General features: G+C 33.9%; 2 protein-coding genes across 2 annotated transcripts; one reads left to right on the top strand and one right to left on the bottom strand.

Moving 5' to 3' along the window:
* The first annotated feature begins 956 nt into the window (after window positions 1-956).
* Window positions 957-2,184, top strand: LOC133335454 (ubiquitin-like modifier-activating enzyme 5). Its single transcript, XM_061543729.1, has one exon. It carries the CDS (start codon window positions 995-997, stop codon window positions 2,177-2,179), a length of 1,185 nt encoding a protein of 394 aa, XP_061399713.1. The 5' UTR covers window positions 957-994; the 3' UTR covers window positions 2,180-2,184.
* Window positions 2,185-5,837: 3,653 nt separating this feature from the next.
* Window positions 5,838-27,361, bottom strand: LOC133335457 (cytochrome P450 4g15). Its single transcript, XM_061543731.1, has 5 exons — window positions 27,159-27,361; window positions 21,673-21,870; window positions 21,175-21,357; window positions 6,148-7,101; window positions 5,838-6,073 (listed from the first exon to the last, which is right to left on the bottom strand). The coding sequence occupies exons 1-5, from the start codon at window positions 27,358-27,360 to the stop codon at window positions 5,838-5,840; spliced, it is 1,773 nt and encodes a 590-aa protein (XP_061399715.1). The 5' UTR covers window position 27,361.
* Between the last annotated feature and the right edge of the window lie 500 nt (window positions 27,362-27,861).

The raw sequence follows: 27,861 nt of genomic DNA, 5'->3' as shown, positions 1-27,861 counted from the left end.
ATCGGACTTAGGGACCGTTTAAGTATTACGAAGCAGATTTTTTACAATTATTTATCCCTCTCCCTTCCCCTTGACATTAAAGGTAAGCATAGCTCCTAACCCGAAATAGGCAAAGCGTTGACCCTATAGTGCTTACGTAAGACTTGAACGACCCCAAAAACTGCCAAGTTTTTGACATGATAACAGCCAGATTTACTGAAATTCATAATTTATGCGGATGAAGACAAACATACCACTAGTGATGACATTTCCTGAAAGGTTAAATTTTACAAGTACAGCTGCAAAATATATGTACTTCGATTTTGGCGGATAATGGAGACCTCAAATCCATGGTGGCAAGCCGATGCTACCGAGGAGCACAAATTCCGACCTCAAACTACTTTATAATTTTATAGCCACTCTGCGCGTATCACATAGAAATGAAGCTAACGATGAACATCAAGGTCGAATTTCGGCCTCAAACAACCCTAAAATTTGGAGTAACGTTCGTAAGCTTATTTAGGTCGTCTGCGCAAGTCGCTGCTATTTGTGATAAAATGAGATGCAGAACAAGAGCAAAAAATTCTACAACCCGTTAATTCAGCGGGACTGGAATACCATAACGGACAAGTAATTCCTCCAAATTATGAGGGATATCAAATTCATTCGAAAGTTTCGAATAGCACCGTGAGGTACTTCTTGATTGAAATAATTCCTCTTACTTATTTATATTCCGATGATCACAATCTTCACTGAAAAGATTTTCCAAAACATTTAAATCACATAGTATAAATAACCTCTATATCATATGCAAGTCCCACAGCTGGTTTGTGTACCGGCTAAACCCGAGTTGTGCAGCCAGCAGCTAACCATTAACAGTGATTTAATTGTTGAAGTCATTTTTTAAGAAAATTTGTTTTGAAAGTGACACGAAGACAGTAGTTAGCAGAGCAGTAGCAGTTTTGTTGTATTTTTACCCATCCGAAAGAATCCTAAAAAGTGGAAACCAGCAAACATGTCAGCCATCGAAGAACTCCAGGCTATGTTAGCCCAAATGAAAGAGGAACTGGCCCAGCAACGTATGGAAAATCAAAAGGCTCGTCAGCGTATTGAAAAAATGTCTGCCGAAGTTGTGGACTCAAATCCCTATAGTCGCCTTATGGCTCTGCAACGTATGGGCATTGTGAAAGACTACGAACGGATACGTGAGAAAGCTGTTGCCGTTGTGGGTGTTGGTGGTGTGGGCAGTGTCACCGCCGATATGTTGACCCGTTGTGGTGTGGGAAAATTGATTTTATTCGATTACGACAAAGTTGAATTGGCCAATATGAATCGTTTGTTCTTTACACCAGATCAGGCTGGTCTATCCAAGGTGGAGGCAGCAGCTAAGACGTTGGCTTTCATTAATCCCGATGTTAGCATTGAAACACACAACTACAATATTACAACAGTAGATTCCTTTGATAAATTCCTTGATACCATTGCCCATGGAGGTCTGCAAGCCGGACAACCTGTTGATTTGGTGTTGAGTTGTGTTGACAATTTTGAGGCGAGAATGGCCATAAATACAGCTTGCAATGAACTTGGTTTGAATTGGTTCGAGTCGGGTGTATCGGAAAATGCTGTCTCGGGACACATACAATTTATACGCCCAGGTGAAACAGCTTGTTTTGCATGTGCTCCACCCTTGGTTGTGGCTGAAAACATTGATGAGAAAACTCTAAAACGTGAAGGTGTATGTGCTGCATCCTTACCCACCACAATGGGCATTACTGCCGGCATGTTGGTCCAGAATACATTAAAATATCTGCTTAACTTTGGTGAAGTTTCCGATTATTTGGGTTATAATGCCATGAATGATTTCTTCCCTAAAATGACATTACGACCAAATACCCAATGTGATGATAGACATTGTATAGCAAGACAAAAGGAATTTGCTGCCAAACCCAAGCCAGTCAAGGAAGAGGTGGTCGATGAAACGAATGAACAACTTCACGATGATAATGAATGGGGTATTGAATTGGTTGATGATTCTCAGCCAGAGGAAGCAACAACAGCGGCGGCTCCAGCTGCAAATGTTACGGAGGGTTTGCGTTTGGCATATGAGGCTCCGGTGCAAGATGAGACAGCCAGTGCTAATACCGTCTCAGCAGCTGATGTTAATCTGGAAGATTTAATGGCTCAAATGAAATCCATGTAAAAGTGCCTTCTACACGTATTTGACAGAGAGGAGATTTTGTATTTAATTCCTATTATAATTCCATTTCGTGTTTTCTATATACAGTATTTTTCGGTTAATTGAACCTACGGTTAATTGGTTTCCACGCTTAATTGAACCACATGATGGGTCAAAAATATTTCATTTCATAGTAAACGGGTTCGGATAATTGGTTCCTCGGTTAATTGAACAAAAATTTGTGCAAATTTTGATGTGCAATTAACCGAAAAATACTGTATAATTCTAAAGTTCATTTATTTATGTACGTACGTTTTTTGTTTTGTGCAATGTTGTGTATTTTTTGTATGATGACATATTTTTTTTTATATTGTGAATAAATTCTTTTCGGAAACATTTCGTATTAAAATTGGTGTGGTTTATTTTCGTTTCATATGATTTAAATAGTAAACAAATTTGAGTATAAAGTATTTTTTTTTTTCAAAAAAGAAAAAATAATATGTAGATATAGAGATCTTCCTCATTGTACCTATGTGATGATTAGAATTTTTCAAAACTGTGGCTCTTTTCAGAATTGTGCAAGAAGCATTCTGGCCTCTTCTGGCTTGTGTTTGATACACAGTAGAAACCGGGCATTTCTGTAACTCATTTTACACTTTTCTGAAGTGTATTCTTTACACTATTAATTTTGGTATAGAAATACGGGTGTATTCAACTTTTCCTATTGAAATAAATATTATTATCCAGAATTAATGTAAAGGATTATAGATTACATTTTTGTTACAGTAGACAACGGATATACGAACATACAAAATTCGAGAAATTCATTCTTATAAGCGGGGGTTTCTTATATGAAATTATTTCCTTTTTATTTGCATACAAATTTAAAATTTCTACTCATGTGAGAAATAGAAATACTGAGTAGCTATGAAATAAGGTGGAATCTTTGTAATTAACTTTAAATTGGCCACATGAATTATAAATAGGCCCAAATTTCAAAGAAACGGACGGGGCGGGCCGACCATACCCTACACAACTTCCACGAAAATAAAACTTTCTGTGGTTCTATATTCTGATATTCAGTACAGCCCTTCTAATTACTTGTCCATCGTGGTTGTGTTGTGATGTTCGGCTTTCAATTGTGGCCTATAGATAGACTCTAAAAAAAAAAGAAAATAGGTTTGGGTACACTTCATCCCAATATTATTATCTGATCATAACCGAAAATTATAGGCGTTGTCCTTGACCATACCTGGATCCTCATGCGCTAGTTTGGTAATGGGTTACTAAATAATACATCAATACGTATGCACCTATAAATATTAAAGTGTAACTTCCACATCCGAGTTCATACGACAATATAATTGGTATCCATTTAAAGGCCAACCAGTCCTCTTTGGACAGACGGACACACATGTCTAGATCGACTCAGCTAGTCGAGATATGACGATCGGTATACTTAAAGGTGGGTCTAGGACCAATATTTCGCGGCGTTACAACCTCTTGTGGCTGCACAAAGCTACAATACCATGACAACATGGTTGTGTAGGTTATAAAAATCGATCGATTTTTGGCTATAGCAGTTCCTCTATAAAGATTCAGCCCCTTGGTAGATATTTGGTGTTCCTAGGTACATTTTACAACCTATGTGACTATATTTTGGTACAACGAAGTGGATGGATTTTAAAATCTCGCGGCCTACGTTCTGGTTTCTACACAGCCAAACCAAGGTTTTGGTTTGGTCTGATTCAACGAATGGGATGAAATTATAAATTTTGGTTCTCATTGGGTGGCACATCTTTCAAATTAGAAATTACCAATATCGTTGCATGATCATGTATGGCTCCCATATAATGGTACCCCTAATTTTCGTTATTTTAAGGATTTCCGACATATTTTTCAACAGAGTTTTCTCTATTCACATGTTTTGAGTTTTCATTGGGTGCAAATTTTCCTACTGGAAATAATAAAAATCGATTATTGGCCCTTTCGTAGATATTTTGTTCTCCTAGGTATTTTTTTCAACCGATGTGACTATATTTGGGCATTACGAAGTGGATGTACTTTGACATTCCGGGACCTTGATGGCTACACAACTTCCTCACAGCAAATTTCAACATTAGTCCATGTTCCTACATAGATTCAATACCAAGGTTACGCGTCATACCCGGTATTTTGAAGGCCCTAGTCAGTTTTCCAACCTGAGTGCTTGTAGTATTGTATTTTGTTTCGGCAGCTATTTATCATATCCATATAATAATCACAATACATTTTTAGATATTTTTGAATGTCCACTCAATATTGGAGGGCAAAAATGTTAGCCCGTCCGATCTTTACATTTTAAATTATTTTTTGAGGATTAAACAGAATCGATCGATTATTTATCAATCTCTGTCGTTGTTCTTGTAGCAACAAAATACATAGTACTAGTTATGAATTGTCTGGTTCTGGTTCCTATACCTCCAAATTGATAAATGTAGTAACCTGAGTGAGCTGCGCCCATTGGGAATTTCGTGGCAGTTGAGTAGGTTTAGGAAGGTCAATTCAACTGATGCAACGTGTCTTATGTTATTTGTCTGTTGTTATTCTGGTTCTGACTCCTCTGTTTCCAGGTTTAAAAAATGTAGCAATCTTGATCGGCTATATTCGAAGAGATTCCGAAGACAGATAAGTAAGCGACATTAACTTATGCCAGCTTCGCATCTCATCTTATCGCAAATAGCGGTGGCTTGTGTGGACGACTTCAATAAGCTATCGAACTTTATCCTCACAATTTTGGGGTAGGATGAGGTTGGAATCGATCATGATGTTTAGGGAAAGACGTTATTTGAGCTGTCCATGTGGTAAACAGAGTGGCTGTAAATTATTGGCGAATATCTTCATTGAAGAAATGTACCAAATCAGTTATGTGGACATTTAACCTTTCACAAATGTTGTAACAGCTTTTACTGCTGTACATTTTTCTTCTATTCTGGGTCTGTTTCGAACTCCGGGTTCAAAAAAGCTGTTGTAGGCGTGTCCACAGTGAAGATGGGGTTAGGTTATTGGGTTTGGCAGGGAAGTTGAAGAAGTGTTGCGTTTAGGGAGAGGCTTCAGTTCAGCTGTCCATGTAATGTACTAGTTGTGTCCGTAGTGAAGGTGGGGTAGGTTATTGGGTTTGGCTGGGATGTTTAAGAAGTGTTGCGTGTTATGTGGACCATTGCCACATGCCGGGTGCGACATAACAGTGCGTTCTGGAGGACATCAGTTATACTTTAAAAGTTTTATTCATAAATTCTTGCAAACTTATTTAAATTGGAATATTTTTAATGTTCAGTACGAAGGCCATTACTGCGAAAGGAGCCTATTTTAAAAACTTGTAAAGATTTTTTAATTTATTTATAATTTGTATATTTTATTTCACAATATCTCTCTTATTTCTTTTAATACAAAATATTATTATATATTAAACTAATAAAAAATACATTTTCATTTTCAAAAGATCGTTAACATTTATTATGACAAACAAAAATATATTCCCACAACTGGACCATTTCTTAATAATTAAAAAAAGGAATCAAAGAATAAAAACAATTATTAAGTAATAAAATAAAAAATATTATTATTTTCAATGAAATGAAATTTTTTTATATATAAAAAACAGTAAACGGAAAAGGAAAAATCTATATTGATTTTTATAAATCTAAATAGCTGCTGATGTCGCAGCTGCTGCTGCTTGCGTTGTGCTATTAGTCTGGGTGGATTTTTTGAAGGCATGTGGCTTACGTGGTTCCAAACGAACACGGAAACCCTCCTCACGTTTCAATATGATATCAGCTTGCAACCGGAAATCTTCTTCAGTTAGATCGGAATGGACACGATAGTTTCGTAGGATGGTGGAAAGTAAAATTTTCAATTTTAACATGGCATATTTGCGACCTAAACCAAATAGAAATTTAATTACAATTAATTTTGAAATCATTTTTTGCCTAGGAGGAACATTTTGAACTCACCCACACAACTTCTTGGTCCAGCTGAGAATGGTACAAAGGCATAATAATGACGATTGGCTTGACGTTCGGGCAAAAAGTTATCTGGATCAAAGATATTCGGATTCTTGTAGACCAAAGGATTACGATGTAATTTAATGGTGGCCACTGTAATGGTGGCACCTCTTGGTATAACATAGCCATTTGAGGCCAATTTTAAATCTTCCTGCAATTCTCGGGCAATTAGCGGTACTGGTGGGTACATTCTCAGTGTTTCCATAAGACATCTTTCCAAATATTTCATTTCCAAGGTATCTTGGAAGGTACAATTTCTATCGGATCCTTGGAAAATTTCATCCAACTCCTCAATAACACGATCCTGTATACCCTGATGTATACCCATTAGGGAGAGGAAAAATGATGATCCTGCTGCCGTTGTATCGTGACCCTCAAACATTATGGTATCGACTTGCTCCTTAATTTCCGTATCCGTTATTGTGGCACCATTCTGAGCACTTTCCAAAAGTAAATCCAAAAATGCCAAACGTTTCTTTTCACCCACATTATTATCATCAACATCGAGGTCATCCTTTAATCCTTCGGCCTGGCCAAATGAGAGCCCCTCTACAGTGGTAACTTTTTCGTTTTTATCTTCCGTGTTGGTAATATTACCATTTGAATTTAAACTTTCTGTTATCAATTCACCATTTTCAGTCCACTCATATTTAGCCAATGAGCCACGAGTACCTCTCTTAAAGGCTTCCTTCTTATATTTAATTACTTTCTTTGTCAGGCCATGAATGATATCCAAAAGTCTTCCCTGTTCACGATAATATTTGGTAAGGGAAAATAAGAATTCACTTCGCAGAAAGAGGCTACGATGTCTTAGATGGAGAATGTCACACATTTTCATAACGGCCAGTGCATATTCATAACCAGATTTATCCTGGGTCTTTCTCGACACACCCATAGCAGTTTCTGGAAAAAAAAACAAATAGAAGGGAGGAAATTAAAATCGGATTTACATTGGGAAATTGTCTCAACTTTTAATTATTATAGAAAAATGAATGGGAGTGCTGGCAATTCTTATTGGGTTTAGGTGTTGAGGCTAGACAGAACTTCCCTTGAATAAACACAGGGACTAATTTCATAATAAATATTTCCAATTTTATTTGCACCAATTCCGAGTAGAATAAAGGAATACAACAAAACTCCGAGATTGTGAGTAAGGAAGGGGGTTGTAACTTGCCCCACATCTCTCTACATTTACTATAAACTAGCAAAGTGCCCGCTACTTCGTATGCGGAAAGGGAATACAAAAAATAATATTTCATATTGAAATCGTGAATACTGAATAATTTGCTTTACTATAGTTCTGAATCCCACCTCTATTTCTACATCTAATATCATGTTTATTACATACACATAAGCACTACACTTCATACACATAAGCACTATTTTCCGAAATCTCGTTCTTATTTCCATTACACAGATTAAAAATAGATCTAAATTCCAAGTATTTACTTTAGGTTCCACATTTACAGGTTTCACTTTTCGAACACATAAGTACACATTTTCAAGTCTACCTCCATACCATCACCACCACTAAATTTAGTACCAAAAACACTTTGGTCCTTCTTTCTAAATCTCTGTCAGTGACCCACATTCGAAATTTTAGGTTTCCAGCTCTCTTCGTTACCTAAATCCAAATTGTTCTAAATTTGGTGAATTTTTTATTCTATACACATAAATTCCAAAAGTTTCCAAATTTAAGAATTCCAGCTCTGTATGGTTCACCAAACAAAAATTATAAAAATTAAATTATACGATATTTGGTACCATTCTGTACTTTTCGTATCCATATTCCAAACCTATCTCAATATTTCAAATATTTCCAGCTCTATCTGTTCACTAAATTGTACCAGATTTGATACCATTCTGTAATTTTCCTACACTCCCACAGTAATCTCAGTTGCAACTTTCACGATTGTACCAAATTAAGTTCTTTCCGCACCCAAAGTACGAATTTCCAGTACTACCTCAATCATGCACTCCAATAATAACCTTAAGACCACCTTTAAAGATTCCAGCTCTATCCGTTCATCAACATCGAAATTGTACCAAATTTAGTACCATTTATTACTTTCGTAGTCGTAAGCACGAGTTTCTAATGTGCCCTAATGTCACTCTGCAACATTAAGTTTAATCAAAATTTCTAGGATTCCAGCCCTATCCGTTCAAATAGATCCAAATTGTACCATATTTAGTACTTTTCGTACTTATAAGTTCGAATTTCCAACTCTGTCTCAATCCTGTACTCTAACAGTACTTTTATTATCAAATATACGTTTTTCATCTCTATCCTTTCACTCAAATCTAAATGGTACCAAATTTAGTACCATTTAGTACACATAATGACGAATTTTTAAAACTACCGACATATTTCAATCCTGCACTCCAAATTTAATTTTAATTCCTAATTTTATGACACCCGCTCACACATAACGAACTGTACCATATTTAGTACCATTTAGTGCTTCTCGTATCCATAAGTACGAAATTCCAATACTACCACAGTTTTCTAATTTTCATTCCATCTCTATCCGTTCACTCAAATCTAAATTGTACCAAATGAGGAATTTTTAAAACTACCAACATATCTCAATCCTGCACTCCAACTGTATAACAATTTGTAAACTATTTGGTACCATTTAATACTTTTTGTTTCTATAATTAAGAATTTCCTAAACTACGTCAATCCTACACTCCAACAGTAATTCTAATTTCAAAATTATGGAGTTCAGTTCTATCCGTTCACACATAATCAAATTGTACCAAATATAGTACCATTTAGTACACAAAAGTAGTATGCTTCCATAACTCTATTTTATATTCCAACATCAACCATTGTTCCAAATTTTAGGTTTCCAGCTCTCTCCGTTCACCCGAATTCAAATTGTACCAAATCTAGTGCCGTTTAGTATTTTTCGTACACATAAATACGAATTTCCAAAGATGTCTCTATAGCTCAATCTTCAAGAGTAATCTTAATTCCAAATGTCTGGTTTTCAGCTCTATCCTTTCAAGCAAAATTCAAATTGTACTAAATTTAGTACCATATAGTACTTTTCGTACCAATATGTACGAATATCCTAGATTACCTCAATCCTACACTCCAATAGTCATTTTAATTCCCTATTTAAAGACTTCAGCTTTACCTGTCCAACTTGCACCAAATTTAGTACCATTTAGTACTTTTCGTATAACAACGATTTTTTTAAGGTACCTCAATCCTGTACTACAATTTAGTAGTTCAAATGTACTCGAATAGTAATCCTAATTCTTATTTTCAGAATTCCATCTCTGTACACTAAAATAAATACAAATAGTACCAAATTTAGTACTTTTTCTTAAACCATTTCCATTCATCAACCCCCCTTCCCAACCCGTATTCGTCTGGGCGATGATTTGTCAGTCACTCACTCACTTAACAGTGAGTGAAAACAGTAAGGAAAGCAGTAAAGTCGGACGGGGCCGACTATATGATACCGCTTTGGGTATGTTCAACAGTTGTATCTTAACATACGTCGCATATCATTCGGACTCCCGTTGATTTTTTGATAAATATCTAAAAAAAAAACTGAAGAGTTTGGTGCACCATTTACTTAAAATCGGACGAAAATATATATAAAAGCTGTATAGAAATCTAAACCGTTTTCATCGAAATTTTTCGCAGGTTAGGTTATACTAATTTCAGTATGTTTTGTGAATATCGGTCACATTTTGAGTTATTGGTGCATCATTTTTCGAGAGAAAATATATATGGGAGCTCTATCCAAGTCTGAACCAATTTCAAAAAAAAATCCATACGCTAAGTTAATTTAACTTCAGTACGTTGTGCACAATTTTGTGTTAATCGGCCTAACTTTGGGTCTTTGGTGCTCCATTTTCTTAAAATCGGACGAAATTATATATGGGTGCTATATCTAAATCGGAACCGATGTTCACGAAACTTAACACTCATCATTCTAGGCTTAATTCATTACGCTATGCCAAATTTTGTGCAAATCGAATGATATATAGGGTTTTTTGTGCACCATTTTCCTTAAATCGGACGAAAATATATATGGGAGCTATATCTAAATCTGAACAGATATTCACGAAACTTAGCACACATCAATCTAAGCTTATTTCAGTAGGCCATGCCAAATTTCGTGCAAATCCATTGATATATAGGGACTTAGGTGCACCATTTACCTTAAATCGGACGAAAATATACATGGGAGCTATATCTAAATCTGAACCGATTTTCACGAAACTTAGCACACCTCACTCTAGACTTAATTCAGTACGCTATGCCGAATTTCGTGGAAATTGAAATTTATATGGGGACTTTAGTGCACCATTTGCCTTAAATCGGACGAAAATATATATGGGAGCTATATCAAAATCTGAACCGATTTTCTCGAAACTTAGCACACATCACTCTAAGCTTAATTCAGTAGGCTATGCCAAATTTCCATTAAATCGGACGAAAATATATATGGGAGCTATATCTAAATCTGAACCGATTTTTCCCAATAGGGTTCGTCCTTGGGCCAAAAAAATGAGCTGTGCCAAATTTCATCCAGTTCGAATCATATATGCGACCTGTACTTTGTTTACAATTTAACATGGATAGACAGATGGACGGACATGCATAAATCGACACAAAAAGTGATTCTATGCATATTCTCAAAAGGAACCATGTGTCTATCTCGTTTCCTTTTGCCTGTTACAAACATATGCACAAAGACATAATACTCTGTACCACAGTGTGGTGAAGGGTATAATTAATTATATTTGAATCAGACTGTTGGAATCCTTAAAATTATATCCACATTTTATATAACCTCAAAATTTTTCTCGAGTTCATTGACTGTATTATTTACTTTTAAGGGGACCCCCCATTCTCGGGGTCAAAATTTTTGTTGACTTAATTGCAATCTACACTATTTCAAGAATGTCCCTACAAAATTTCAAATGAAAATCTCAAGAACTCTTCAAGATATAGCCGATTTATTGTGTCAGCATCAAGTGTCGGCTGAAGGGCTTCTCAAACTTTAAACGCGTTTTTCTCTAAACATTTTTTTGCGAATGGCGGGCACGATAACTCAAAAACTAATAACCCAATCGACTTCAAATTTTTACACGTTTCTCTGTGAGTGTATAGCTATAGTATGAACTAGGATAAAGTCAATCGGTGAAGATCTTCCTTATTTTTTAACTAGGATTTTGGTAAAAAATCGGCGATTTTCCAAAAATATTTTTTCAAAGGTCCACCATTTTGTTAATTTTGGAGCGAAGTCAATAATCCTAGTTCATACGAGAGCCAGACATGTACTCCTTCTAACACAGTTGGAATTTTCGGATTCCGATGTTTCAGTGAGGAGTTATCATGCCCGCCATCAAAAATAAGGACTTTTCTTTAATTACAAAAAACAATAACAAAAATTGTTTGTAAATTATTTTTCTTCTAATTTAAATCTTCAAGTATATATGTGTTAAGGGGACCCCCCCCCATTCTCGGTGTCAAAATTTTTTTTGATTTAATTCGAATCTACTCTAATTCTAGAATGTTCCTACAAAATTTCAAGTAAAAATCTCAAGAACTCTTGAAGATATAGCCGATTTATTGTGTCAGCATCAAGTGACGGCTAAAGGGCTTCTCAAACTTTAAACGCGTTTTTCTCAAAACGAATGGCGGGCACGATAACTCAAAAACTAGTAATCCAATCGGTTTCAAATTTTGACACGTTTCTCTGGGAGTGTGTAGCTCTCGTATGAACTAGGATAACGCCAATCGGTGAAGATCTTCCTTATTTTTTAACTTAGTTTGTGGTAAAAAATAGGCGATTTTCCATAAAAAAATTTTCAAAGTTCCGCCATTTTGTTAATTGTTGTGCACACAGTTGGAATTTTCGGATTCCGATGTTCCAGTGAGGAGTTATCATGCCCGCCATCGAAAATAAGGACTTTTCTTTGAACCCAAAAAACAACAACAAAAAAATTTGGTAAATTATTTTTCTTCCTTTTTAAATCTTCAAATATATATGTGCCAAGTTACAAGCATTGGTATTCATTTACCAGCCCATTTAAAATCTTAAAAATAAAAAAAATCGGGAATGGGGGGGGGGGGGGGGGGTTCCCTTAAGTTACAAACCTTAACAAGCATTGGTTTTGATTTACCAGCCCATTGAAAATCTTGAAAAAATAAAATCGAGAATGGGGGGGGGGGGTTTCCCTTAATGTGATTTCCCAAATGTTGGCTTTCCAGACAAATAAAAGAAAAATCAATAGCCTCACTTACATCACTGCAGACAGCACCATTGAAGCATTTCATTACAATGGACTTTGTTCCTCCACCTGAAAGTTGTAATTATAAATAACTTACAGTTGCTATCATGTGGTTGTGATGGAAAATTTTCAGGTTTTTCATGGAGTTTTATAACAGACGTAAAGGATGACTAATGACCGCATGTTTAATAGTTTGTTGAATTTGTGGAAGATCCACAAGGAAATGTTTATTATGTCACACACATATGCACCTAGCTTAAAGTTTTTGTTCAGACGTTTGGAAAGGACAAAAAAGTACCAAAATCATTATGACAAATATGTTGCACCAGTCTGCCATACCTTTTATGGAACCCAAAATTACTCTATGAACTACAGCCAAATAGAAGTGGATTTAAAAAAAATCATTTTCAAATCCCAAATAAAAAATACAAAAATATTTTATAAAATTTTTTCTCCGTCCACAATAAGCGGTAATTGTTTTGAAAATTTTAAACTGTTAAACTGTATTATATTTGATTTTTAATATTTTATTTTTTAAAAATTAAAAATTTAAACTTGAATTTCAATTGTCTTTATCCACCCCCTCGTTACTTATTTCCCGTTTTATATCAATTTATTTTAAAATTCATTGAATGTTCGAATTACATTTGACCGTATTTGTCAATCACTTTCAGCAATTGAACATTTCTTTTTTTATTATCTCATTAGCAATAACAAATATATGTTAATGACATTGTCCTATTGATTTTGGCAATATTTCACTTAAATATTGTATAGTATTTATAGTATTGGCCGCAGGCCAATAAATGTTATCGAACACACAATAATTGTCATATTTTATTGTCACTTGTTTGTTTTCTGTTTTACAAAAAAAAACATAAAACATTATTTCCACAAACACAATAATAGGCAATTATATATATGCAAATCGTTTGCGAATTGGGTCTCTTGTACAACAACTAGAAGTAGTTGGACATAACCCAAAATGAAATTATTACAATTGAAAATTTTGGTCAATTGATATTACACACAACATACGTACATGAATATTTATGTTATTTTTAGTATTATATTTAATGTTTTTATTTTCATTTCTTTTTTGCAGAAATTTTAAAATTTTAATTTTAATATTGATATGATGAGCTGATATTAATGAAATACTTGTAAATCTGGCATGATTATTGGTTATTTTACAAGAATAAATGCTATCGAAAATATAAAGTCTGAACGAATGGGAGTAATTCTAATCATCAATGTCTTCAACTCGGCCTTTTGGAATACAAAAAAATTGCCAAATTGGGCCTCACAAGAGTCTCCGGTCATATGGTATTTTTCGCAAATTAAAATTCAAACGGATTATCCCTATCTTTTTAATAAACTTCAAATTCAATCGTAAAACAGCATACAGCAGATGGTATGCAATAAAAATTGTTCTATATTAATAAATACCAGGCCACAATATAACACCCAACGAACAGCAACTCTGATAACATTAACCGTTGAAAATTTATCGGAAATACAGCAATGCGTCTTATACTTCCAAATAATGATCACAAAGGTAAATATATATTATATAAGGTAAATATATTTACAAATCTATTTAATGTAAAACAATTTCTATCGTTTTTTTTTTTCAACAGACTACTTGAAAGACAGAACTATAAATTTGATGGACAATATTGGCAGCATTTATTGAGCATCAGGTTTGTTTATATAGTACTCTTTACAAAATTTGTCGCATATAGAACCACTTTTATACCTCAGCCTTATGGCGAATGATGGTAAGTACATACACTTTGCTATAGCAAAAATGTGCCTCATCGAACAGATTATCCGATTTAAATCAAACTTGGCTCAACCTATTAATTTATCAAGTCCAAGTCAACTCTATCTGGTACATCCCCCAAAAAGGATCGACATTTTCAATATTTATTAATCCAATATTAGACTTATATATTTTTTTCCAACACAAATCAAGTTCAAAGATGGTCCCCAAAAAATGGGTCAAAATTTTGATCATTTTTAAATTTATTATTAAAAAAATATGAAATTAATATTAAAATGATGGAATATCCGATTTGTTCCAAATTTTGTAAATCGTAATATTTTGACCACCCTTTATCAAGTCCGAAGATGGTCAACTCTTTTAGAAAAACATATAACTCATATAAAACGAAATAAAATGTTTCCTTCTGGGGGTTTCAAATACTAACCAAGGTCTTTCATCCACAATAGGAATTTTTCACCCCAGACCACGACCTCGATTTGTATAACAGTGTAATATTAGGTTGGGGAAAAATAAATCCATTATTTTTCGGCAGATGGCTGTACTGATAGATTTCTCGTAAAGTATCGATCAAACAATTTCAGATTAATGCTCGTTGGAAGGGTGACATTTCGCAGTAAAAAATGATTTTGCTCTTTACTTTGCTGTTTCACCACACTGTGATACATACTAACATATGTTTGTAACATGCAAAAGGAATCGAGAATATGTATAGAATCACTTTCTGAGTCGATTTATGCATTTTCGTCCGTCTGTCCGTCCATGTACTTTTGTGAATAAAGTACACGTCGCATTTATGATCCGATTTGAATGAAATTTGCTACATGTTACTTATTTGGCCCAAGGACGATCCCTATTGAAATTGGAGAAAATTGGTTCAGATTTAGATATAGCTGCCATATATAGTTTTGTCCGATTTTTTGGTTAATGATACACAAAACTCCCAATATTTGTCCGATTGGGACAAAGTACAAAGTACACAGAGTACTGAATTAGGTCTAGATTGATATATGCCAACTTTTGTTGAAATCAGTTTAGATTTAGATATAGCTCGTCCGATTTTATGTAAATGGACCACCATACTACCAATATTAGTTCGATTAAGACAAAATTTTAAACAGAGTACTGAAGTTGGTCCAGATTGATGTATGCGAAGTTCTGTTGCAATTGGTTCAGATTTATATATAGATCTTATATATATTTTGCTCGATGATTGACATTTAATTTTTCATAAATTTTAGATTGGTATGTGTATGAGTTGTTTTCATCTAGTTTAAATATCTATGTCTATTGTATCTAAAGGATCTCTTGTGTGTACCAAAGTGGTGAAGTGTATCATATAGTCGACCCCGTCCGACGTTTGAACTTTCCTTACTGGTTTTTGTATAATGCATTCAGTTGTGAGTTACAGGGTGTTAAAAATGGAAGTGAAGTGAAAGAGAAACTTCGGTATATTTTACAGTTTTTCTTTGACGAACAAACCCAAGCGGCTAAAATTGTGAATGGTGTTTATGGTTCCGATACTGTAACATCCAATTATGTGCAATTTTGGTTTCGGAGATTCCGTTCAGGAATTTTTGGTATTAAAGATGCACCTCGCACTGGTAGGCCGGTCGTTGAAAATATCGTTAGAATCGAAGAAATGATCGAAGTTTACCGGCATGTTAGTAGTCGTAACAAAGAAACAAAAAAATAAAAGTAAAATTATTTCCCCAACCTAACTTATATATAACACATCATTTAAGTTCGACCTATTTCATGCCAATTTTCCTTCAAAAAGGAGACGTCTGTTAGGATACAAATGTAGAAAATACCCAAAGTCGTAAAGGGTATCATATAGTCGGACTAGTCCGATTTTACAATCTTCATTACTGGTTTTATTAGGGCTATGTAATGGTTCGTATATTTTTTGATTTAATTCATATAACGAACTACACTTTTATATTATGGCGCCTATTGCTTTTAGGTTTTAGAATCTTCAGTCACATTTCCCTACCTCCTTCTAATATATGTATTACTGGATATTCTTAGAGGTCTTAATTAAATCTATTAAGAAGGAGTAAAAACTTCGTTAATTAAGGTAACGCTGAACTTTTTATAAGCTCATTATGAAGTGGGCATTAAAAATACCTGAAATCCCGACCATTTCTGCCGAGAGTATTTATTCATTAAGTAAAATGGAATATTAAAACAAACAATTATCTATGTAGGAAAACTTGAAAAGGACTTTCAAGATACTCAAAATAATTCGAAAACTTAAAACAACAAAATTTACCTATTTTAAAATTGTTTTGCAATATTTTATACTCTGAAACCATTAACAATAATTGTATGCAGATATTGTTTTTCGACATCGAAGAAACCTCAATGCGGAAAAGTGAACGTGACCTAATAACCCAATGTGAAAATTTCAACGCACTATGTTAAATATTTTATATCTATATCTACAGACATAATAATCTCGAATATATAAACTTTATGGAGTCTCCGACGAATATTTTGGAAAAATAAATTGAATACCACACAATGGAAATGGGTTTTGTATATAATATGGTGTAATTTTTCAAACATACGTTGGCCCTTTCCTTGCTGTGTTTTTCTAAGCGCTTGGATATATTAAACCTTTTCATTGAATGGTTAATGCCCCCTAAAATATGACCTAATTTCTTTAAATTATATTGACCACTTTTATGGTATATAAATACCAGAAAACCACCTCCTTCACAATTAAAACACTAGTGGCCAATATTCCCAGAAATAAACGCCTCCTCTTGTTGTCTATGCAATCTTTTACTATTTCATCAGCTGTTTGTTGTGTGGCTTTGTAATGGATTAATGCCACCTTGCAGTTGCAAGTCAACAACCGACCTAACTGACGACCAAAAAACAACAATTTTTGTGATGTATATTGCATAACCTGAAAGTCTGGATAGAGTAGTGGATAAATAGTAGTGGTAGTTAGAGTTTGTGTTTAGATGGTACTAACTTTTGGCGAAATGCAACTAACCAAACAAACAACCAGCCAGCCATTAATTCTTGTTGCCGGTTTCTCAACATCTTTTAAACCACCATGACCAGACTAGCATTCATTCATTTATAATCAGAGAGGCTTAGTAACTGGTAAAAAGTGTTAGTGTTACTCAAAGAGGACGATCACTGACGTCGTTGTCTACATCTTTTGCCAAAGAAAAATGCAAGTTGAGTACAAAATTTTCATTTCATTTGAAAATTCGCCTATCAGCACCACAGTTTGACTTACTTCAAGTTGGTCGCGTGAATGGCTAACAAATGACTGAATAAATGTTGGCTTTATGGTTGATATTTCTGGTTTCTCTTTTCATGCTTTTTCCGCTTAACGTCATCATCGGACACGGGGAGAGAGTATGCATGCAAACAGTTGTTTGATTAGTTTTTACTGCACTTAGCGAAATTCTGGTTTTTTGCTCATTCACAGGTGGGTCATTTGTTGATTTGAATATGTAACTCTTTTATAATAGATGATTTGAATAGGTAACTCTTTTATAATAGAAACCGCGTCAGCTATTAACAACTAATAAAAAAGCATCTTCAAAAAATGCATCTTTGAATCTGCCAAATATTTATGTATGCATATTTTTTTGCGTGTAACCATTATAGCTTTTAGGCCAAAAGAAATGAAAAGCCATTTGCCTGGTATTGCAACCAGCCACGCAATTGGGACACCAGGTTAAGTAAATAGCATAGTCTCACACACATAGATATAAGTGGGTAATATTTTATACGGTATTATATAATACGTTTGTTTATTTGTTTAGTTAATATGATTTTGATAATATCTAACGGCTGGCTTTGAGTTTTAAAACTTGCCGAAGTAGAGGTGATTAGGGAAATCACATCGGTTATATATCTAAATCTTAGTGATAAGAGACGGAGTGACTGACTGACAGATCATCGCCCAGACGAAACTGCTAAAGCCAGAAGCTTGAAATTTTAATTTACATTTTTTGGAAATTCGAACAAGAAGGGTGCAAAAAGTACTAAAATGTACTAAATATGGTATACTAGGCAAACGTGAAGAGCTAGAATTCTGATATTTAGAATGTGGGTCACTGATGAAAAGTTAGAAAGGGTTATGGAAAATTCGATTCGAAGTGTACGAGAACTACTAAACTGTACTAAATTTAGTTCTAATTATATAATATTGAGCGTATATAGCTAGAAGGGGTGTTTATGTATGGAAATGTTTTTAGAAATTCGTAGTTATGTGTATGAAAAGTACTACATGGTACTAAATCATCTGGTACTATTTGTATTTAATTGAGCGTATAATGAGGCGGAATTCTGAAAATAGGAATTAGGATTACTATTGGAATACAGGATTGAGGTAACTTTAAAAAATCGTACTTATTGGTATGAACAGTACTAAATTTAGTACACTTTAAATTTTGGGTGAACGGGTGGAATTTATGTTAACGTTGAAGAGTAGGCTATGGAGAGAGCTTTGGAATTTCGTAATTGGGTGTACGAAAGTACTAAACGGCAACAAATTTGGCAAAATTTACGTGTACTAAATAGTACTAACTTTGGTACAATTTGATTTTGTGTGGATTGAGGTAGTTTAGGAAATTTTTAATTATGGAATCAAAAGTACTAAATGTTTTTGGTACCAATTGTTACAATTTGTATTGGTGTGAACGGATAGGGCTGAAATCGTAAAATTCGGAGGATAGGATTGAGGCATGGAGGTAGTTTTGAAAATTCGTAATTGAAAGATTGGAGTGAACGGATAGAGATAGAAAACTTATATTTGTTAGAGTATAAGATAGATGTAGAAAAGAACTTAATGACACTAAATATGGTACAATTAGGATATATGTGAATGGTACGTACGAAAAATAATAACTGGCACTAAATATGGTACAATTTGGATGTATGTGAACGGTACGTACGAAAAGTACTAAATGACACTAAATATTGTACAATTTGGAACTATGTGATCGGAGAAACGGATAAATCCGGAAAATTTGTGATTAAAAGACGTACTTACGTCTACGAAATGTGATAAATGGTACTATATTTTGTACAACTTAAATGATGGTGAACTGATAGACCTGGAATCCTTAGATGTGGACTTATGATTATTATTGGAGTGCATGACTAAGGTAGTTTTGGAAATCCGTACTTATGGGTACGATTTGGACTTTGGGGAACTAGATTGAGATAGTATTGATATCTGGGGAGGATTGTGAAAATCGTCTACTAGAGTTTTTTTGCAAATAGAGAGCAGGACTTCTATGACAGAGGCATTATGAAGTTACCTTTAAAATGGCAACAAATCATACAACAAATCGTTTCATTCCGAAGCATGTTAAATAATGTATTATAGTTCATATAAAAATAATGGAATTCTGTTTTCCCCAACCTAACATTTTAAAACAGGATTGAGTTAGGTTTGGAAATTCGTACTTATGAGTACTAAATTTGGTACAAGTAGGATATTGGTGAACATAATGAGCTGGAATCTTGAAATTGGGAATTAAAATTACTGTTGGAGTGTGTATTGAGGTAGTTAATGAATTCGTACTTATGGGAACAAAATGCACTAAATGGTACCAAATATTCTACAATCGGTTTCTGGATGAACTGATAGGTCTGAAATTCTTAAATTTGGGATTAAAATTATTGTTTGAATGGTTGTATATTGACATATGGAGATAATTTTGACAATTCGTAATAATGGTAATAAACTTGATATTAGATGTAGGAATAAAGGTGGAATTCAGAATTATAGTACCACAAATTATAAAGTTTTCACGATTTCCATACTATTTGTAAGTTTTGTATTGTATTTTGCACACGAACTAGCGGGTACTTTGGTAGTATACATATAAAATTCATAATTCGATTTTAATAAAATCGTATATTTACAGATTGCTGGTCCATATATCCCCTACCATAATGAGGAGACCCCATACACAAAGTGTATATACAGTCGAAATCATCTATAATGTCAATGTGTTTAAAGACATATCGGCAGTATCCAAACGTACCGTGAAAAGCTCTGGTCTTAATTTGATATTGATATTATATATCGATAATTTCACAGGCCACTTTACCGTCGTTTCAAGCCATTTCGACTGAATTCCCAATTAGGATAAAATTCTATGACAGTCTGTTTGTTGGAATAATGATACTGCTTTCAATATTTAAGATAGATCGTAGAAATGTTGGATATAGATAACTACTACCCAAGGATGTTTGGTATTGGTCAACATTTTGGTAAAACCAACATATAAATATTCGGTATTTTAGTCACATTTTAACTGAACCAAAAAATTATCAATATTGGCCACAATTCCGGGTAAGCTTCCATAAAATTGTACCTCCATTTTTCGGTGTTTTCGGGAGTTTGGACACATTTATAAACATAAGATCAATATTTTTTTTTTTTGTAGAGCTTCATATAATAGAAGGTATAAAAAGTCCAGTTTATTTTCTACTCGCATGCAAATTTTACCTCCTGAAAATTGGGGAAAAAGTTTAAGAACTTTAAAAAATCATTCATTCTTTTTGACCCTTAAAGAGGTCTAGAGTTATCAGTCTCTCACTCTATCTGTCTTTACATACAAACTTATGCATTTGCTTTACATCTCACATACAATTGTTGTTTCACAATTTCCACCCGGTCACCGGAGTGTTAATATGTAAATTTGATGTACATATAATTGTCACAATAACCCATAAAATATAACTATCTATTGTCCAACCAATAACAATAGTAATAATATTATTAATAACCGCCATAACCATCATCATCACAGTGTCCAACAATGAAAAGACTATCTCTATTCACACTAGCAAAACCAAGAATGTCGCTTCTATATGCCATGCCTAGTGGCATGGAAAATATCGTGTGAGCAGTTAGATTTTTCTTCACTAAGACTACTTACCCAATAGAATCTCTACGGTGGCCTCACTCATATAATCGTGACAATCGAACGTTTTGCCACCCTCCGACTGAAGTTTACGGACCACATTGCGTGAATTTTCATTGAATAGATCAATGAAACTCTTCAGAACGTTCAAATGGAATGTGGGTGCAATCAACTTGCGGTGTGATCGCCATTTATGACCTGTGTGTTTAAATTAGAATAAAAAGTGTCAATTAATAATAGCAGCGATGATAACAAAGCGGAATAGATAGATATATTTTTTTTCTATTGTGTGTGTTATTAAATATTTTAGAAAAAAAAAACGTATTAAGGAATTTTTCTCATTTGAGGCTTTTTTGGTTTTTTATTAATAAAAAACGAAGAGAAAGCAAGAGAGGAGTTGGATAGAAATAGAGAGAGAGAGAAAGCTTGAACAAATTTAACTTTCCTAGGATATAATAATATAATAATTGAATAGTACAAATATATTCTGTATTGATTTAAACGTTGACTCACCTGTACTTATTAGCAGACCATCACCAAGCCATGGTTTAAAGAATTTATATTCTGATGCCTTGTCAATGTACACCTGACTGCTGAGTAGTATTTCAACATCTTTCGGATCATAAATGAATACCACAAGTTTAGGACCAATCCACATTTTACATACATAGGGAAATTCAGAACTTTTCCGAATGACCGTTCTGAAAACCGCTGAAATGAAGAAACAAAATAATAAATTAAGATATTATTTCGAAGGTACAATATTCATAATTTGGAATATGATACCTCACTGAATATATTTAATATTATTTTCTTATTTGTATTTCTAGAATGTTAAAAAGGTATCAACTTTCGTATATGCGTTTTTTCTGTATATAAAATATTATAATTATAATAGATATACCCTACATTCAAAATACCTAAAATCATTGAGAACCTTTCCGTTGCAACGCAATGGCATTTAACACCTAATGGTGGAATATCTGTTTGAGGAGCCATACAAGTTGTTATTGTTATTGCATGAATATTAAATTTTAAATCCAATATAAATTAAACATGTAGCAACTGGGGAGGACCTCATCGGAGTAACTTACTAAAATACAAAAATAAAGTATGATAACGAGAAACGTAACAATAATACCAAACAAATTATTTATGAAATTTAAAATGTTAAATAGTTTTTAAGGTCTTTTACCCTGCCACCTATGTAAAACAATTGTTCTAGCTTTAACATGCAGAACATAAAATTTGTAAACAATTTTATTGCATACATATCAGTTCTTTTAAATTTCTGTTAAGAGAAGAACGTCTATTATCAGCAATGACGGAAAAAATTCTAAGACCAATATTTGAATTATTTAATATTTTTATAAGCAACGCAATTTGTCAACAAGTCATATCTTAAAGAAATGCACGCATTCTTTAAAAAAAATTATTTAAAAATTTCAAAAAAAAAAAATACATTTAAGTAGTGTTGCCAATTTAGCACTTTTAGTGCTAGAATTAGCACTATTTAATCTCGTTTAGCACCAATAAAAGTGATCTTAGCACCTATCACTTATTTAGCATTTTTAATTTGCTACAGAATTTTTTTAAAATGTTTATTATCATACCCAAAACAATTGTCGGTTTTCTAGTTCACATTGAAGTTTTCGTATGTTTCATACGATGAGTTTGATTTTCCAATGTTTAACCTTATGCAAGTAATTGTCTTGTCTGTGAGACATCCACCTCCTGGTGTTGTAATAATACTACTAAACAATATCAAAAACCAGTGAGCGGAGCAGTATAGTCGGACGGGGCCGACCATACGATACCCTACACAACTACCACGAACTCTAACTTTCTGAGGATGTTTATTCCGAGTCTGAGTAATATTTCGTGATATTTGCCCCCTCTTGTCCGATTAGAGGTTAACAACACCTCTTCCTTACTATTTTCGAATATTCAGTACAGTCCTTCTAATTACTTGTCCAGATTACCTTCACGGTGGGTTGTGTTGTGATTTTTGGATTATACTCTACTCGAAAACACACAAAAAATTATATTCTCCGTCCATTTCATCCCAAAGTTTTAATCTGATCATCACCGAAAATTATAGGCGTTGTTCTTGACCATAACTGGAACCTCATGAACAATTTCAAAGCCATCAGCGCGATATTTCTCCCTCTAATGTGGTAATGGGTTACTAAATAATATCTGAATACGTAAGCACCTGTAAATATTTGACTGTAACTCCCACATCTGAGTAGATACATCACTATATTTGGTATCAATTTAAAGGCCAACCACTCCTCTTGGATATGCTATCAACTCCTGGGGTCTACATCCTCCAGGAGTAAATATATATGCCATAGAATACAAATTTTGTCATTTTTCACACAAAAGTGAGGGTCCATTTGACCCGCTAAATATTGACCGATCTTTATCAAAACATGCATGCTTATTCTCTGGCCCGATCCCCTTCACCATGCAAAAATTCGCGGTGTTTGGGCCATAATTGCGGCCTCTGGAGCGACCAGAAAAACCGACAAAAATTTAGTATTTGGTCCATTTCATCCCCTAAATATTAACCGATCTTTTCCAAAAGCAATAGGGGTCTTCATTGGCCAGAACCCATCCTACATGCAAAATTTCGTGAAGTTTGGTCCATAACTGTGGCCTGTATCGTGTTTACAAATTATAATGGACAGACGGACGGACGGACGGACGGACGGACGGACACACATGTCTAGATCGACTCAGCTAGTCGAGATATGACGATCGGTATACTTAAAGGTGGGTCTAGGACCAATATTTCGCGGCGTTACAAACATTTGGGGCTGCACAAAGCTATAATACCCTGACAACATAGTTGTGTAGGGTATAAATATAAAAACCCTGTGAACAATTTAGTTTAATTCCCATATCCGTGTCGTATAATCAATATAATTCAAATAAACGCAAGGGTCATCTATATTTCTCTTGGCAATAAAAATGGCCGTGGAATGTGTCAGTTAGTGTTGCCGACAGATATATACCATCAGCCATGATGCAATAATAAGGTGATGTATCAAAACAAAAACCTATGTCTATTTGTCTCGACCCTATGTCAACATTTTCCTTATAATATTTCACATGGTTGGCAACATTGCACATCGAATTCAAGTAGAAATTACCCACTTTGACAGTTAATCGAGTCATCAGCTGCGCTAAATGGACCGATTTTCTCTAAACTTAACACACATCATTCTAGAACTAATTCGTTACGCTGTGCTAAATTTCGTGCAAATCGAATGATATATAGGGACTTTGGTGCACCATTAACTTTAAATCGGAAGAAAATATATGGGAGCTATATCCAAATCTGAACCGATTTTCAGGAAACTTAACACACATCATTCTACACCTAATTCATTAATCTTTGCCAAATTTCATGCAAATCGAAGGATATATCGGGACTTTGGTGCACCATTTACATGAAATCGGACAAAAATATATATGGAAGCTATATCTAAATCTGGACCGATTTTCAGGAAAATTAACACACATCATTCTAGACCTAAATCATTAGGCTGTACCAAATTTCGTGCAAATCGAAAGATATATAGGGAAATCGGACAAATATATATATATATATATATATGGGAGCTATATCTAAATCTTAACCGATTTTTCCCAATTTTAATAGGATTCGTCCTTGGGCCAAATAACTGACCTATGCCAAATTTCATCCAATTCGGATCATAAATGCGACCTGTAATTTGTTTACAATTTAACATGGACAGACAGACGGACGGGCATGCATAAATCGACTTAGAAAGTGATTCTATGCATATTCTCAATAGGAACCATGTGTCTATCTCGTTTCCTTTTGCCTGTTACAAACATATGTACAAAGACATAATACCCTGTACCACAGTGTGGTGAAGGGTATAAAAAAGAATCAATTGAGGTCTTCAAATACACATAAGCTAGGTTGGAAGACCTCAAAATAATATATCTTCATTTACCAGCAGGTTAAAAACCGGTTTGGGCTTTCAAAATACCTATAATCGAGACACTTTATTATAACAGGAGATGGAAATTTCTTTATGGGGATGAAATACCTATGCGAGCTATGATGTAATAAATATGTTCTAGTACATCTAATTTTCACGAAAAAGGTTTTCTTTACGGATATGGTAGGTTATTTGACATCGCATGTTTTACTTAAACTTACTTACTTATTTATTGTAAAACATATCCTTTTCCTATCTAGGTGTATATTTTTCGTCCTTATTTTCTTGAATTGTAATTAAAATACAGAAATGTGAGATATTTTGGCACCTCAAATATTTTACAAAAATGTAGACCCTTAAACCTATCAGTATCGAAACAGTGTTTTTCGAATGGCGGGCATGATTCCTAATTTTAACACGTTGCATTATTGCAATGCGTTATTTTGCCAATAAGCTATTTGTAATAAAATTTCAGAGTTTTTAACGAAATCAGAGATTGTCCCTCAGACGTATGCGTGTATTTTTAAAGCATATTTTTTTAAGCAACATAAGAGTCGTGGATTTTTTAACGAATATTTGTTCAGAGGCCTTCCTTTGCTAAAACAATTTTTTTACGTCTAACAAGTGGCGTGAATTGTTTTAAGAATATTTTTGGGGCATACATAATGTGTGGATTTTGTAAGGATTTTTTTAAGGGTTAAGGGATTTTTTTAAATAATATTTTTCAGGGCTTGCAGGAGGCCTGGATTTTTAAATAAAAATATTTTTTCAGTCCTTGCAAAAGGCGGGGATTAAGAAATATTTTTCAGGGCTTGCAAAAGGCGTGGATTAAAAAAAAAACAAAACAAGAGGCGTGGATTTTTAAATAAAACCATTTTTTACAAGGCTTGCAAGAGGCGTGGATTTTTAAATAAAACCATTTTTTACAAGGCTTGCAAGAGGCGTGGATGTTTTAAAAAATATTTTTTTATACAAGGCCTGCAAGAGGCGTGGATGTTTTAAAAAATATTTTATTACAAGGCTTGCAAGAGGCGTGGATATTTTAAAAATATTTTATTACAAGGCTTGCAAGAGGCGTGGATATTTTAAAAATATTTTTTCAGGGTTTGCAAGAGGCGTGGATTTTATAAAAAAAATACTTTTTCAGGGTTTGCAAGAGGCGTGGATTTTATAAAAAATATATTTTTTCAGGGTTTGCAGGGTTATAAGAGTCAAAAACTTTAGATTTTCAACAAAAGTGTTATTTCCAGTAGTCAATATGAAAATTTCTTACTAAAAAACCATATCAAATTTCCATTTTATTTCTTAAAGAAGTTTAAATATGTATTTCGGCTTTACTAAAGAATAGTAAGAAATATGTAAAAATATTATATATTCTTCAAAATAACTGTATACGGTGAAAATATAAACGACGTTTACTACATTTATTGCATTTAATACAGGTAAATGACGTTTTCGACGTTTACACTTTTTTGACAGACGAAAACTTATAAATTCGTCACGTGGATCATGCCTGTATGACATAGAATTGAGTTTTTTTTTCAAATTCCACATACGTCAAAATCAAAAGTATTTGTCTATGGTTTGGATCCGCAGTCTTACTTTTTCCATTTTGTATCCAATTGGGGAATGGCAACAAATACTATACAACTATGTTTTCTACAGCAAAATGTAAAAAATACGAAACACATTTTTGGATCCTTGATATTTGTCTCGTGGTTACTCAATCGAATGTTGTTTTGCATTAATAAAATCTCACAAAAGAAACTATTCACCAAGAAAAAAAAAATATTCAAAAATTCAATTCATAAAAACATTTCCATAGCATGATTTCGATACTTTGCAGCACCTTTCGTTTCACTCTAATATGTTTCATAATGTTTTCAATCCACACAATTTACACACCCATTTGCTTCTTGTGTTTTAAAATTTCAGTTATGTATTATTTGGTTTTAAATATAATTTTTTAATATTTCGTAATTTTGTTATATTTCTTATTACACACAAAATAACACATACATGATGCGGGTCCAACGACATCGAATAAATGCCCAACAATGGGTAATCCTTTGGGTCCTGGCAATTTCTCAGCCAATTCGTACAGATGGCGACGTGATAGACGCCAATAGGTAAACCATAGCGTCAGCAGCGGCAACAGCAAAAAACAAAAGACGCTTGCGGGTGATATCAGTTGTGGGTCTTTGAGCACTTCCAGAGTCATTTTGGTTGTCTAATTTCTGACAATGGCCTCGAGAAGCGTTTCCGTTTTATTTTCTTGTATTTTTTGCTTTTCTTCAATTAAACATTTACTTTGCAATGAATTAGACGAAAGAAAAAAAAACACAAACAACTATGAAAAGGAAGCGTAATTTGTCGCTGTTTTGTCCACTTATTTAGTTTAGATTTAAGTTTAGTTCATTCATTAAAGCGAACAATTAAGTAAAATTTATCAACCGAGCAGACACATTTTTTTCGTCAAAAAATCTTATTTTTTCACTGGCTTTTTGTGTCCGCTTTGTATTATGTGGTCGATTGGTTGGTTTGTGTGGGGGTATATCTGGATTTTCTGTTTGTTATTCGTTTCGAAATGTTACTCCCGCAACCGTCGTCCGAGTTAAGTTAGAAAAGCGCGTCCGCGTATAACTGTGAATTGTGCCACAAAGTGTAGCTTACTTTTATAGCTTGCGCTTGGCCTAAGTTACCTAGTAGTCCCGGGTTCGTT

The sequence above is a fragment of the Musca vetustissima genome, unplaced genomic scaffold (assembly GCF_032173495.1).
Source record: "Musca vetustissima isolate MV318-11 ecotype Yass unplaced genomic scaffold, APGP_CSIRO_Mvet_v1 utg19905, whole genome shotgun sequence".
Classification (NCBI taxonomy): Eukaryota; Metazoa; Arthropoda; class Insecta; order Diptera; family Muscidae; genus Musca; species Musca vetustissima.
Note: the sequence above shows the minus strand (reverse complement) of the source record. Positions and strands in the feature narration are given on the sequence as shown.